The sequence below is a fragment of the Hyperoodon ampullatus genome (genome assembly GCF_949752795.1).
Source record: "Hyperoodon ampullatus genome assembly, chromosome: 15".
Lineage (NCBI taxonomy): Eukaryota > Metazoa > Chordata > Mammalia > Artiodactyla > Ziphiidae > Hyperoodon > Hyperoodon ampullatus.
Genome location: NC_136928.1, coordinates 77,555,610 through 77,571,960, shown reverse-complemented (window position 1 = coordinate 77,571,960; position 16,351 = coordinate 77,555,610). Strand labels below are relative to the sequence as shown.

Genomic DNA, 16,351 nt, shown 5'->3' with positions numbered 1-16,351 from the left:
AGGTTCCTTAAAAAACTAAAAATAGAACTATCATACGACCCAGCAATCCCACTACTGGGCATATACCCTGAGAAAACCATAATTCAAAAAGAGTCATGTACCACAATGTTCATTGCAGCTCTATTTACAATAGCCTAAGTGTCCACCGACAGGTGAATGGATAAAGATGGGGCACATATATACAGTGGAATATTACTCAGCCATAAAAAGAAATGAAATTGAGTTATTTGTAGTGAGGTGGATGGACCTAGAGTCTGTCATACAGAGTGAAGTAAGTCAGAAAGAGAAAAACAAATATCGTATGCTAACACATATATATGGAATCTAAAAAAGAAAAGAAATGGTTCTGAAGAACCTAGGGGCAGGACAGGAATAAAGACACAGATGTAGAGAATGGACTTGAGGACATGGGGAGGGGGAAGGGTAAGCTGGGATGAAGTGAGAGAATGGCATGGACATATATACACTACCAAATGTAAAACAGATAGCTAGTGGGAAGCAGGCGCATAGCACAGGGAGATCAGCTCAGAGCTTTGTGTCCACCTAGAGGGGTGGGATAGGGAGGGTGGGAGGGAGATGCAAGAGGGAGGAGATATGGGGATGTATGTATATGTATAGCTGAGTCACTTTTTATAAAGCAGAAACTAACACACCATTGTAAAGCAATTATACTCCAATAAAGATGTTTAAAAAAATGTCAATGTTCTAAACATTACAATTAAATGACAGAAATTGTCACACTGAAAAAAAAGCATGACTCAAATTATATGCTTTCTATAAGAAATGTACATTTAATACAGATAAATGAAAAAGAAGAGAAAAAAATATGTCATGCAAATGCTAATCATAAAAAAGCTAGAGCAACTATAATAATATTAGACAAAATAGAATCCAGGACAAAGAGTATTACTGGAGATAGAAAGGGACGTTCCATCACAGTAAAGGAGCCATTTCATCAAGAAGACAAAATAATATGTGTAGGCACCTATAAACTAGAACCCCTAAATACATAAAGACTGATAGAACTAAAAGGTAAAATAAAATACACAATTATACTTGGAAATGTCAACCCTCCTCTCTCAGGAAATGACAGAACAACTAGACAGAAAATCAGCATATATAAAAATTTGAACAGCTCTAACCCAACTCAATGTAATTAACATTTGTAAACCACGATACCTAAAAACTGCACCATATGCAAGAATCAAATTCTTTTGAAGACAGACCATATGCTGGGCCATAAATCAAGTCTCAATAAGTTTAAAAGGTTAAAATCATATTGAATATATTATCTGACCACAACAGAATTAGGTATCAATAACAAAAATGCTTATATTACAAGCTTAAATGCTTACAGAAGAAAAAAGGTTTAAAGTCAGTGATATAAATTTCCATATTCCATCTAGACAAATATAAGCAAATTAAATCTAGTAGGCAGAAGAAAGGAAATAATATAGATAAAAGCAAAAATCAAAAGAAAACAACAGAAAAAGAAATCAATACCTATTTTTATTGAATATTAATAAACTGATAAAACTCTGGCCTGACTGATCAAGAGAAAAGAAAGAGAACACAAATTACCAATATCAAGAACAAAAGAGGGACATCACTACAAGTCTGACAGACAATAAAAGGATAATAAAGAAGTACTACAAACAACTTTAAGCCAATATATACTAAAATTTAGGGGGAAATTCCATTAAAAAAACTGGAACTGAAAGAAGAGGAAATTGAAATTTTAAAAAGCTTTACATCTATTTTAAAATTTTAATTAGGAATTAAAAACCTACTCACAAAACTCCAAGTTTCACTGGTGAATTCTATCAAACAATTAAGAAATAATTCCAATTTTACACAAACTCTTGCATAAAACAAAAAAAGAAGGAACACTTGTCAACTCATTATTTTGAGACCAGCACTACTCTAATACCAAACCAGAAAAACATTACCAAAAAAAAAAAAACAAACTATAAACCAATAGCTCCATGAACATAAATGTAATAATCTGCTACCTATGTTATACACAATTATCTGCACAAAGGCCTAATGATGGTTCTACCTTGCTTGTGAAATCAAGTATAACACTGAGGTACTTACTCCTCAGAGATCAAATTTATAGGCACTTTCTGGATAATTTGGATGATTGGGAGATCTACATCTTAACACTCAGCAAGTTATCCAGTAAAAAAAGATCAAAAAAGATAGTTCGGAAAGTTCTTCTTGAACTTCAACCTAAAAGACTTAACAATCTATCTTTAAGTGAAAAAAGCAGATTATAAAACATTTTACTTTCACAGAGCATATCTATAGTAACAAGCACTTACAGAAAAATGTCTGAAAGAACAGATCATGAAATGTTAATAGTACTTATCTCTGGATAGTATGCTTATTTTTATTTTCTACCTTTTGCTCATTCTTAGTTTTTAAAATTTTTACTGAGAATGTGCATTATTTTTCAACAGGAAAAAAATGTATTAAAAGTTATGAAAAGAAATAGGGCTTCCCTGGTGGCGCAGTGGTTGAGAGTCCGCCTGCCGATGCAGGGGACACGGGTTCGTGCCCCGGTCCGGGAAGATCCCACATGCCGCGGAGCGGCTGGGCCCGTGAGCCATGGCCGCTGAGCCTGCGCGTCCGGAGCCTGTGCTCCGCAATGGGAGAGGCCACAACAGTGAGAGGCCCGCGTACCGCAAAAAAAAAAAAAGTTATGAAAAGAAATTGTTACCGTATAACCTGAGGCTCCTGAATCACAGTTCAAGAATGAAATGTTTCATTTCAAAATCTGGGTGCTTCAAACAGTCTGTGCCTCCCAACCTTCTTCATGTCAAGACACACGTAGAAAATCATGTTTGTATGGCACCTATGGGTAAATTGATGAGGTTGCTGGAAACTGGAGGCGACCAGCCTGAGCTCACGCTGTCAGAGGGCCACCGGGCCACTGGAGGGCTGATGGGACCTCAGCCCGCCTACACTAGGCAAGCTGCTGCTCAGCATTAGGAAGCTCTGGTTTATGGTATCTCAAAGTCAGAAATACGAGAAAAATCTCCTGATTAACATAGTACAGCTCTGAAAATGTCTAATTCCATGTGCTATTTTTAGGTCACTATTCAAGATAGAAAGAGAAGACTGAATTACTATTTATGGCCTGGCAAACATAGCCAACAAGTTGCAATCCACGTTTAAAATATCCTCAAACAGCATATATTTTATAAAACAATAACTTAAAAATACCAAAGTGGAACCAAATAGATCCTATTTCAGTTTGCACACTACGATATGTAGTTTCAAAAACGCATTAACAACAATCTGGCTCCTTCTCTCCAGGCATACACAGGCAATATCATTTGGCATATGAGAGTTATTCCCATAAAGATGAGTTAGATAATAAGCAAATGATCACCACCTCACATTACATGAAATGGAAAGAAGCCATTAATGCAGCGTTAAAGTCATAAATCCACACATTCAGAAGCAAACAAAATAAAACATTAGTTCTCAAAGCATTATTACCTCACTCGTGCTGCCACATTAACTGTACACAGTAAAAGCTCTAACAAATATTACAATTTGTGTAAAATACAGAAGGGTTAATCTTCCCAATTTCACGTTAACTTACAGATTTCTCAGTTTACTTACTGATTCAGAGTAGGGTCTAATGTCAAAGCTCAAAGGGGCTGCCTGTCTGAATCACTCCAACATTCTGAGCACACTTCTCAGAAGCCCACTGCAGGCGCCCCAAGCCCTCACCCAACAAAAGGGAAGCACTGGGAAAAAAGGCAATTGAATACCCCCGAATTATTCTTCTCAGAACTTCTTGATCCGTATACATTATTTAAGCCAAGCCTGGTCCACTTTAATAAAGTGCTGGTGAAAAAACTATAGGAAGTAAATTCAGAAAATGCTAAAGCCCCAAGGTTTAGAAATTCACAAAAACCACTCCCCTTCGATTTATTTTCAAAAAGATACTAAGCAAATACGGCTTCCTACCTACCCTTATTGTTCTAGTTGTGGTATGTATACACACTTGCATACAACAGGAATAAAAAACATGAATATCATGACAATTACCCATAAACTTATATATGTCTCTCTCTATATATACAAAATACATACATATGTATTTTGTATATATATACTCATACATACACACACACTCATGAACTTACAAAATTAACTCACAAGAAACAAGTAAATACACTTTTTCATAGATTCATTCATAAAAATCTTTTTAATAGTTCCCAACTACCATTATCCACTTGATATGGTAAAAAACTGTGCCTTCTATGTGTCAGACACCATGCTAGGCACTAAGAATGGAAAAAAAAAAGTTGAGTAAAGCAGAAGCCCTGCCTTCAACCTAATTAGGCATCAAACAAGCAAGTCAACAATTTAAAAAGGAAAGATTAGGCTAAGTGAAGGGACATAGGTACAAAAAGCCCTACAGAAACGTTAAGAAAAATGCACAAATCATGAGGAAGAGGGCAAGAAAAAAAAGGTTTCCAAAAAAAGCTGATGCTTGAACTAAAACATGCAGAACTAATGAATTAAATATAAAGGTGGGAGCTTCTAGGCTAAAGGAACCATCTGTACCAAGGCATGAAAAATACAATGGGGATGGAAAACTGCAAGCTACTTTATACTAGATCACAGGATGTATGGCAGGGGTATCTTACAGGACAGACACAGGCTGACTCGTGTCCTGAACTAGAAGATATGAACTGCATTCTATAGCCAACAGTGAACAATTGAAAGATTTTAGGCAGAATAACAGTACTAGTAACAGTGATAATAGCTTAATGCCTCCTAAGTACTTAGTATGTCAGACATTATGCTAAGACCTTTATATATATTAGCTCACATCATTTTTCCACAACCTGTTCTATAGGATTTTGCCTGTATTACAGATAATTGAGGCTCAGAGAGGTAAAGTAACTTGTCCAAGGTTAATATTTAGGAAGCAGTGGAGCCAGACTTGAAGGGTAATCTTGATAGAATTCTCAATGCAGAATGATCAATTTGACAAGCAGGGTAAAGTATTGATAAGTGAAGGGCATATAGAAGAAAACCTTGTCAGGAGACTGTTGTAAGAAACCAAGTAAAAAAATGTTAAGAGCCTGCACCAGGGCTGTGATGGCTGAAGTGCACAAGCAGGAAGCAAGAGCCATTTAAACAGATTCCCAGGACGTGGTGAAGTTAAGATAAGGTGAGGCTTCTCCACTGTGTCACTCAGTATAAGTGCAAAGAATTATTTCTCTCTCTCTCCCCTGATGGACTATAAACCCTTAAATCTAGGTAACCTATGTCTTACTCCTCATTGTAAACAGACTGCCTAGGATAATAGTGTCCGGCATATGGTGGCAACTAAATAAATATTTGTCAAAGTAAGAAAGAAGGGAGGGGAGGAAAAAGAAGAGAAACTGTCTAGATTTTTGGCTTGGTACAGATAATGGCACCACTGACCAGAGTACTGAGGGAACAGGGTTCTCCAAGTAACAGAACAGAAGGAACAGATTCTAAGAAGGGGAGGTAAATTTATATAAATATGTAGGAAACATCACATTTGCTTTTAAGTGACAATATACACTATACGTAAAGCTAACTCCATAAGAACTCTATTACTAGTTTATCCACTAGTATACGTGGAATTGTATAAGAATAACGATTGTGACATACTAATAGAATTAATATCACCGCTTATATGGGACTGAAAACATTTTTTCAATATTTGATTTTTAATCTTCTGAACACATCTGGACAGCTGAGAATGAGAAAAATGAGAAGGAAACTGGCCCTAGGCCACTAATGTTGCATTTGACCAGGAACTTAAGACCAGCCAGGGGGAATCCTCTGTCTTACCACCGTTTTGTAGATTTCAAAACTACCAATGCCTCCCTTCTCCTTGCTCTTTCACTGTTGATTACCTACTCTACTCTAATGCCGCTTTAAGATAAAATATGTAGACTATGTTCTTCCAAGTAAACGAGGAAAAGTCCATGTAAAGCACGAAATGCAGTGCCTGGCACACAGGAATGACATGACAAGTGGTTGTCATCACCACAATGACTATGATTATCATCATGATGATTCCTACAACTACTCCACTGTTAAAGTAACACAAGGTCAGACAAATGGAACTGGAGGTCCTGTAAATAAAACATAAGTAATAGATGCATTTACCTAACAATACCCACTTATTTTCCTCCCATACGGTTCTCCTACCTTTTCATACACGGCTCCCACAGATCAAAACACTCCCCCGTCTTCTCCTACCTTCTACTCATTCTTAAGGTTGCTTTCCAAAAGTCACTTTTTCTCAACAATCTCATCTCACACCCCTGGTTAAACTCTCACTCTGCTCTGTATTTTTCCTTCATCAGATTTATCAAAGTCTGTAAGTATATAGTTGAGGGTCTACATGCCTCGTGAGGTAAGTGGCCATGCCTTTTTGCTCACAATCATACCCCTAGGACCCAGAAAAATGGTTCACATACATAAATGATACTCAGCAAAGTTTTGTTGAATCGTATATCAAACAATGATCAAATCCCAGATTATTTTTACTAGTCTATAACTGACCAACTCCAAACATATCTACAAATTATTTTCTGCATTGAATTCAAAATAAAAGACTATAGACACTTACAAATACTTTATCCCAAAACTGGCTTAGACTTTTGTAAAACAGTTTCAATTTCAAATCTCTCCAAAATTCAGATCTTAAAGCAAAACATTTACAGAATAGAAATCAGTTAAGACGCTTTAAAATTATTTTAATAAAGTCGTAATAATCCTTGTCAATAAACAGTATCTATTCTGACTTTTAAGAAATATTAACTGCTGGGACTTCCCTGATGACTCAGTGGTTGAGAATCCGCCTGCCGATGCAGGGGACATGGGTTCAATCCCTGGTCCAGGGGGAGCCCACATGCCGTGGAGCAACTAAACCCGTGCGCCACAACTACTGAGCCCGCGCTCTGGAGCCCATGAGCCACAACTACTGAAGCCCACACGCCACAACTACTGAGCCCATGTGCTGCAATTACTGAAGCCCGCACACCTAGAACCCATGCTCTGCAACAAGAGAAGCCACCACAAGAAGCCCGGGCACCACAACAAAGAGTAGCCCCCATGCACCTCAACTAGAGAAAGCCCGCGTGCAGCAACAAAGACCCAACACAGCCAAAATAAATAAATAGATAGATAAATAAATAAATGAGGGGTTTTGGGGGGTTTTTTTTTTGGTTGTTTTTTTGTGTGTGTGTGTGTGGTACGTGGGCTTCTCACTGTTGTGGCCTCTCCCGTTCCGGAGCACAGGCTCCGGATGCGCAGGCTCAGTGGCCATGGCTCACAGGCCCAGCCACTCCACGGCACGTGGGATCTTCCCGGACCGGGGCACGAACCCGCGTCCCCTGCATCGGCAGGCGGACTCTCAACCACTGAGCCACCAGGGAAGCCCAATAAATGAGTTAAAAAAAAAAAAAATTAACTGCTGCAGATTTGAATTTTTCATTTTTTGAATATTTTGGAAACTCTTACCTTGACATTTCCCAATAATAGATGTAAAATCATCTTTTGCAGACCTGCAAAATATATGTAAAATTAAGACAACAGTTTTGCCATAACAACACTACTGTGTAGTACTATAAGACATCACAAACACTTACAGACCAGACAACTTCTCTAGACAACACTAAATCATTCCTTCTCTCATATGGATGGTTTTGTGCCTCAAGTAAGACCCTTTCATTGGTGACAATGTTTTCTTCCAACCTTCTTATTTCACTAGGAACATAGCTACATTAGGAATCTAGTGATACAAGCATAATTGATTTTAAGCACAGTCTTTTAATACAATAGAGATGCTTGGACCCTATCCCCAAAGGCTCTGATGCAGTAAATCTGGGATGGAGCCCAGACAAAAATATTTGTTTAAAGCTCCACAGATTGATCCTGGTTGAGAACCACTGGTCTGTATCATGTTACAGAGTTTAATCACTTAGGGAGAAAAGTCTTGTTTTAACAACCTAATAGCTTTAACAAGTGACCATATTTATATTAGCAACCTACTTAATATCTGTGATATTGAAATATAAAGTATTCTAATTATTATATCTTCAAAAATGAAACCTGGTAAACCTTCTAGAAAAGAATTTAGTAATAATTATCCAAAACTTTAATGTCCATAGTATTTGATCTAGCAATTTAAGTTCTACAAAGTTATCCCTAGGAAATAATTACAGATATACACAGATATCAAGGCAATTAATGCAGCCTAAGTTATGAAAGAGAAAAATACAGCCAGTATAAAGAGATTAATTATTAGATTTTGCTATATATGATCAATGAAATATTATGCTATTACGATACATGACATGGAAAGATGCTGACAATATATTAATTTTCAAAAGTTATCAAGAAAAAGGTATCAAATAGAATGTAGAGCATCATCTACATATATATATGTAGTATATATCTATATATATATTTTTTTACACACACAGAAAAGTGTCAAAGAACATACACCGAAGGATATCAAGGGGGGACTTCCGGGTAAGATGGCGGAAGAGTAAGACGCGGAGATCACCTTCCTCCTCACGGATACACCAGAAATACAGCTACACGTGGAACAACTCCTACAGAACACCTACTGAACGCTGGCAGAAGACCCCAGACCTCCCAAAAGGCAAGAAACTCCCCACATACCTGGGTAGGGCAAAGCGGAGAGATTCCCGCACAGAGGATCGGTGCCGAGCGGCACTCACCAGCCCGAGAGGCTTGTCTGCTCGCCCGCCGGGGCGGGCGGCGCTGGAAGCTGAGGCTCGGGCTTCGGTCAGAGCGCAGGGAGAGGACTGGGGCTGGCGGCGAGAACTCAGCCTGAAGGGGGCTAATGTGCCACAGCTAGCCGGGAGGGAGTCCGGGAAAACTCTGGAGCTGCCGAAGAGGCAAGAGACTTGTTCTTCCCTCTTGGTTTCCTGCTGCGCGAGGAGAGGGGATTAAGAGCGCTGCTTAAAGGGGCTCCACAGACGGGCGCGAGTCGCGACTGAAAGCGCGGAGCCCAGTGACGGGCGTGGGACGCTGGGGCTGCTGCTGCCGCCGCCAAGAAGCCCGTGTGCGAGCGCAGGTCACTGTCCACACCGCCCTTCCGGGAGCCTGAGCAGCCCGCCACTGCCGGGGTCCCGGGATCCAGGGGCGGCTTCCCTGGGAGAACGCACGGCGCGCCTCGGGCTGGTGCAACGTCACGCCGACCTCTGCCGCTGCAGGCTCGCCCCGCACTCCGTGCCCCTCCCTCCCGCCCGGCCTGAGTGAGCCAGAGTTCCCGAAGAGGCTGCTCCTTTAACCCTTTCCTGTCTGAGTGAAGAACAGACGCCCTCCGGCGACCTACACGCAGAGGCGGGGCCAAATCCAAAGCTGAGACCCGGGAGCTGTGAGAACAAAGAAGAGAAAGGGAAACCTCTCCCAGCAGCCTCAGAAGCAGCGGATTAAAGCTCCACAATCAACTTGATGTACCCTGCATCTGTGGAATACATGAATAGACAACAAATCATCCCAAATTGAGGAGCCAGGAGTCAGTACTGTGCCTCTGAGGTGGGAGAGCCAACTTCAGGACACTGGTCCACAAGAGACCTCCCAGCTCCACATAATATCAAACGGCGAAAATCTTCCAGAGATCTCCATCTCAACACCAGCACCCAGCTTCACTCAACGACCAGCAAGCTACAGTGCTGGACACCCTATGCCAAACAACTAGCAAGACAGGAACACAACGCCACCCATTAGCAGAGAGGTGGCCTAAAATCATAAAAAGTCTGCAGACACCCCAAAACACACCACCAGACGTGGACCTGCCCACCAGAAAGACAAGATCCAGCCTCATCCACCAGAACACAGGCACTAGTCCCCTCGACCAGGAAACCTACACAACCCACTAAACCAACCTTAGCCACTGGGGACAGACACCAAAAACAACAGGAACTACGAACCTGCAGCCGGCAAAAAGGAGACCCCAAACACAGTAACATAAGCAAAATGAGAAGACAGAAAAACACACAGCAGGAGAAGGAGCAAGATAAAAACCCACCAGACCTAACAAATGAAGAGGTAATAGGCAGTCTATCTGAAAAAGAATTCAGAATAATGATAGTAAAGATGATCCAAAATCTTGGAAATAGAATAGACAAAATGCAAGAAACAGTTAACAAGGACCTAGTAGAACTAAAGATGAATCAAGCATCGATTAAAAACACAATAAATGAAATGAAAAATACTCTAGATGGGATCAATAGCAGAATAACTGAGGCAGAAGAACGGATAAGTGAGGTGGAAGATAAAATAGTGGAAATAACTAATGCAGAGCAAAATAAAGAGAAAAGAATGAAAAGAACAGAGGACAATATCAGAGACCTCTGGGACAACATTAAACGCACCAACATTCGAATTATAGGGGTTCCAGAAGAAGAAGAGAAAAAGAAAGGGACTGAGAAAATATTTGAAGAGATTATAGTTGAAAACTTCCCTAATATGGGAAAGGAAATAGTTAATCAAGTCCAGGAGGCACAGAGAGTCCCATACAGAATAAATCCAAGAAGAAATACGCCAAGACACATATTAATCAAACTGTCAAAAATTAAACACAAAGAAATCATATTAAAAGCAGCAAGGCAAAAACAACAAATAACACACAAGGGAATCCCCATCAGGATAACAGCTGATCTCTCAGCAGAAACTCTACAAGCCAGAAGGGAGTGGCAGGACATAATTAAAGTGATGAAGGAGAGAAACCTGCAACCAAGATTACTCTACCCAGCAAGGATCTCATTCAGATTTGATGGAGAAATTAAAACGTTTACAGACAAGCAAAAGCTGAGAGAGTTCAGCACCACCAAACCAGCTTTACAACAAATGCTAAAGGAACTTCTCTAGGCAAGAAACACAACAGAAGGAAAAGACCTACAATAACGAACCCAAAACAATTAAGAAAATGGGAATAGGAACATACATATCGATAATTACCTTAAATGTAAATGGACTAAACGCTCCCACCAAAAGACACAGATTGGCTGAATGGATACAAAAACAAGACCCATATATATGCTGTCTACAAGAGACCCACTTCAGACCTAGAGACACATACAGACTGAAAGTAAGGGGATGGAAAAAGATATTCCATGCAAATGGAAACCAAAAGAAAGCTGGAGTAGCAATTCTCATATCAGACAAAATAGACTTTAAAATAAAGACTACTAGAAGAGACAAAGAAGGACACTACATAATGATCAAGGGATCGATCCAAGAAGAAGATATAACAATTGTAAATATTTATGCACCCAACATAGGAGCACCTCAATACATAAGGCAAACACTAACAGCCATAAAAGGAGAAATCGACAGTAACACAATCATAGTAGGGGACTTTAACACCCCACTTTCACCAATGGACAGATCATCCAAAATGAAAATAAATAAGGAAACACAAGCTTTAAATGATACATTAAACAAGATGGACTTAATTGATATTTATAGGACATTCCATCCAAAAACAACAGAATACACATTTTTCTCAAGTGCTCATGGAACATTCTCCAGGATAGATCATATCTTGGGTCACAAATCAAGCCTTGGTAAATTTAAGAAAATTGAAATTGTATCAAGTATCTTTTCCGACCACAATGCTATGAGACTAGATATCAATTACAGGAAAAGAGCTATAAAAAATACAAACACATGGAGGCTAAACAATACATTACTTAATAACGAAGTGATCACTGAAGAAATCAAAGAGGAAATAAAAAAATACCTAGAAACAAATGACAATGGAGACACGACGACCCAAAACCTATGGGATGCAGCAAAAGCAGTTCTAAGAGGGAAGTTTATAGCAATACAATCCCACCTTAAGAAACAGGAAATATCTCGACTAAACAACCTAACCTTGCACCTAAAGCAATTAGAGAAAGAAGAACAAAAACATCCCAAAGTTAGCAGAAGGAAAGAAATCATAAAAATCAGATCAGAAATAAACGAAAAAGAAATGAAGGAAACAATAGCAAAGATCAATAAAACTAAAAGCTGGTTCTTTGAGAAGATAAACAAAATTGATAAACCGTTAGCCAGACTCATCAAGAAAAAAAGGGAGAAGACTCAAATCAATAGAATTAGAAATGAAAAAGGAGAAGTAACAACTGACACTGCAGAAATACAAAAGATCGTGAGAGATTACTATAAGCAACTCTATGCCAATAAAATGGACAACCTGGAAGAAATGGACAAATTCTTAGAAATGCACAACCTGCCAAGACTGAATCAGGAAGAAATAGAACATATGAACAGACCAATCACAAGCACTGAAATTGAAACTGTGATAAAAAATCTTCCAACAAACAAAAGCCCAGGACCAGATGGCTTCACAGGCGAATTCTATCAAGCATTTAGAGAAGAGCTAACGCCTATCCTTCTCAAACTCTTCCAAAATATAGCAGAGGGAGGAACACTCCCAAACTCATTCTACGAGGCCACCATCACCTTGATACCAAAACCAGACAAGGATGTCACAAAGAAAGAAAACTACAGGCCAATATCACTGATGAACATAGATGCAAAAATCCTCAACAAAATACTAGCAAACAGAATCCAACAGCACATTAAAAGGATCATACACCATGATCAAGTGGGGTTTATCCCAGGAATGCAAGGATTCTTCAATATACGCAAATCAATCAACGTGATACACCATATTAACAAATTGAAGGAGAAAAACCATATGATCATCTCAATAGATGCAGAGAAAGCTTTCGACAAAATTCAACACCCATTCATGATAAAAACCCTGCAGAAAGTAGGCATAGAGGGAACTTTCCTCAACATAATAAAGGCCATATATGACAAACCCACAGCCAGCATCGTCCTCAATGGTGAAAAACTGAAACCATTTCCACTAAGATCAGGAACAAGACAAGGTTGCCCACTCTCACCACTCTTATTCAACATAGTTTTGGAAGTTTTAGCCACAGCAATCAGAGAAGAAAAGCAAATAAAAGGAATCCAAATTGGAAAAGAAGAAGTAAAGCTGTCACTGTTTGCAGATGACATGATACTATACATAGAGAATCCTAAAGATGCTACCAGAAAACTACTAGAGCTAATCAATGAATTTGGTAAAGTTGCAGGATACAAAATTAATGCACAGAAATCTCTGGCATTCCTATATACTAATGATGAAAAATCTGAAAGTGAAATCAAGGAAACACTCCCATTTACCATTGCAACAAAAAGAATAAAATATCTAGGAATAAACCTACCTAAGGAGACAAAAGACCTGTATGCAGAAAATTATAAGACACTGATGAAAGAAATTAAAGATGATACAAATAGATGGAGAGATGTACCATGTTCTTGGATTGGAAGAATCAACATTGTGAAAATGACTCTACTACCCAAAGCAATCTACAGATTCAATGCAATCCCTATCAAAATACCACTGGCATTTTTCACAGAACTAGAACAAAAAATTTCACAATTTGTATGGAAACACAAAAGACCCCGAATAGCCAAAGCAATCTTGAGAACGAAAAATGGAGCTGGAGGAATCAGGCTCCCTGACTTCAGACTATACTACAAAGCTGCAGTAATCAAGACAGTATGGTACTGGCACAGAAACAGAAAGATAGATCAATGGAACAGGATAGAAAGCCCAGAGATAAACCCACGGACATATGGTCACCTTATCTTTGATAAAGGAGGCAGGAATGTACAGTGGAGAAAGGACAGTCTCTTCAATAAGTGGTGTTGGGAAAACTGGACAGGGACATGTAAAAGTATGAGATTCGATCACTCCCTAACACCATACACAAAAATAAGCTCAAAATGGATTAAAGACCTAAATGTAAGGCCAGACACTATCAAACTCTTAGAGGACAACATAGGCAGAACACTCTATGACATAAATCACAGCAAGATCCTTTTTGACCCACCTCCTAGAGAAATGGAAATAAAGACAAAAATAAACACATGGGACCTAATGAAACTTAAAAGCTTTTGCACAGCAAAGGAAACCATAAACAAGACCAAAAGACAACCCTCAGAATGGGAGAAAATATTTGCAAATGAAGCAACTGACAAAGGATTAATCTCCAAAATTTATAAGCAGCTCATGCAGCTCAATAACAAAAAAACAAACAACCCAATCCAAAAATGGGCAGAAGACCTAAATAGACATTTCTCCACAGAAGATATACAGACTGCCAACAAACACATGAAAGGATGCTCAACATCTTTACTAATTAGAGAAATGCAAATCAAAACTACAATGAGGTATCATCTCACACCAGTCAGAATGGCCATCATCAAAAAATCTAGAAACAATAAATGCTGGAGAGGGTGTGGAAAAAAGGGAACACTCTTGCACTGCTGGTGGGAATGTGAATTGGTACAGCCACTATGGAGAACGGTATGGAGGTTCCTTAAAAAACTACAAATAGAACTACCATATGACCCTGCAATCCCACTACTGGGCATATACCCTGAGAAAACCATAATTCAAAAAGAGACATGTACCAAAATGTTCATAGCAGCCCTATTTACAATAGCCCGGAGATGGAAACAACCTAAGTGTCCATCATTGGATGAATGGGTAAAGAAGATGTGGCACATACATACAATGGAATATTACTCAGCCATAAAAAGAAATGAAATTGAACTATTTGTAATGAGGTGGATGGACCTAGAGTCTGTCATACAGAGTGAAGTAAGTCAGAAAGAGAAAGACAAATACTGTATGCTGACACATATATATGGAATTTAAGAAAAAAAAAAGGTCATGAAGAACATAGGGGTAAGACAGGAATAAAGACACAGACCTACTAGAGAATGGACTTGAGGATATGGGGAGGGGGAAGGGTAAGCTGTGACAAAGTGAAAGAGCGGCATGGACATATATACACTACCAAACGTAAGGTAGATAGCTAGTGGGAAGCAGCCGCATAGCACAGGGAGATCAGCTCGGTGCTTTGTGACCGCCTGGAGGGGTGGGATAGGGAGGGTGGGAGGGAGACGCAAAAGGGAGGGGATATGGGAACATATGTATACATATAACTGATTAAATTTGTGAAAAAAAAAAAAAAAAAAAAAAAACTACAATGAGATATCATCTCACACCAGTCAGAATGGCTATCATCAAAAAATCTAGAAACAATAAATGCTGGAGAGGGTGTGGAGAAAAGGGAACCCTCTTGCACTGTTGGTGGGAATGTAAATTGATACAGCCACTATGGAGAATGGTATGGAGGTTCCTTAAAAAACTAAAAATAGAACAACCATATGACCCAGCAATCCCACTACTGGGCATATACCCTGAGAAAACCATAATTCAAAAAGAGTCATGTACCAAAATGTTCATTGCAGCTCTATTTACAATAGCCAGGACATGGAAGCAACCTAAGTGTCCATCATCGGATGAATGGATAAAGAAGATGTGGCACATATATACAATGGAATATTACTCAGCCATAAAAATAAATGAAATTGAGTTATTTGTAGTGAGGTGGATAGACCTAGAGTCTGTCATACAGAATGAAATAAGTCAGAAAGAGAAAAACAAATACTGTACGCTAACACATACATATGGAATCTAAGAAAAAAAAAAAAGGTCATGAAGAACCTAGGGGTAAGACGGGAATAAAGACACAGACCTACTAGAGAATGGACTTGATGATGTGGGGAGAGGGAAGAGTAAGCTGTGACAAAGTGAGAGAGTGTCAGGGACATATATACACTACCAAACGTAAAATAGATAGCTACTGGGAAGAAGCCGCATAGCACAGGGAGATCAGCTCCATGGTTTGTGACCACCTAGAGGGGTGGGATAGGGAGGGCGGGAGGGAGGGAGATGCAAGAGGGAAGAGATATGGGAACATATGTATATATATAACTGATTCACTTTGTTATAAAGCAGAAACTAACACACCATTGTAAAGCAATTATACTCCAATAAAGATGTTTAAAAAATTTAAAAAAAAAAAAAAAAAAAAAAAAAAGGATATCAAGGGAAAAATATTTAATAAAATCAGAAGATGTTCACTATATATTGTTAAATGAAAAAGCAAGCTACAGGGGCTTCCTTGGTGGCACAGTGGTTGAGAGTCCGCCTGCCTATGCAGGGGACGCGGTTTCATGCCCCGGTCCAGGAAGATCCCACACGCCACGGAGCGGCTGGGCCCGTGAGCCGTGGCCTCTGGGCCTGCGCGTCCAGGGCCTGTGCTCCGCAACGGGAGAGGCCGCAACAGTGAGAGGCCCATGTACTGCAAAAAAAACCAAAAAAAAAAAAAAAAAAAAAAAAAAAAAAAAAGAACATACACCAAAA

General features: G+C 39.2%; 1 protein-coding gene across 3 annotated transcripts in view; it reads right to left on the bottom strand.

Annotated features, from left to right (window-relative positions):
• Positions 1-16,351, bottom strand: part of NBAS (NBAS subunit of NRZ tethering complex) — a gene marked incomplete at its 5' end in the record, with an annotated part of 354,840 nt that overhangs the window by 328,622 nt on the left and 9,867 nt on the right. For all 3 annotated transcript variants that reach the window (XM_079721535.1, XM_079721536.1, XM_079721537.1), the window contains one exon: positions 7,534-7,577. In XM_079721535.1, the coding sequence (XP_079577661.1) occupies positions 7,534-7,577 (44 nt within the window). The remainder of the gene's footprint in view (positions 1-7,533; positions 7,578-16,351) is intronic.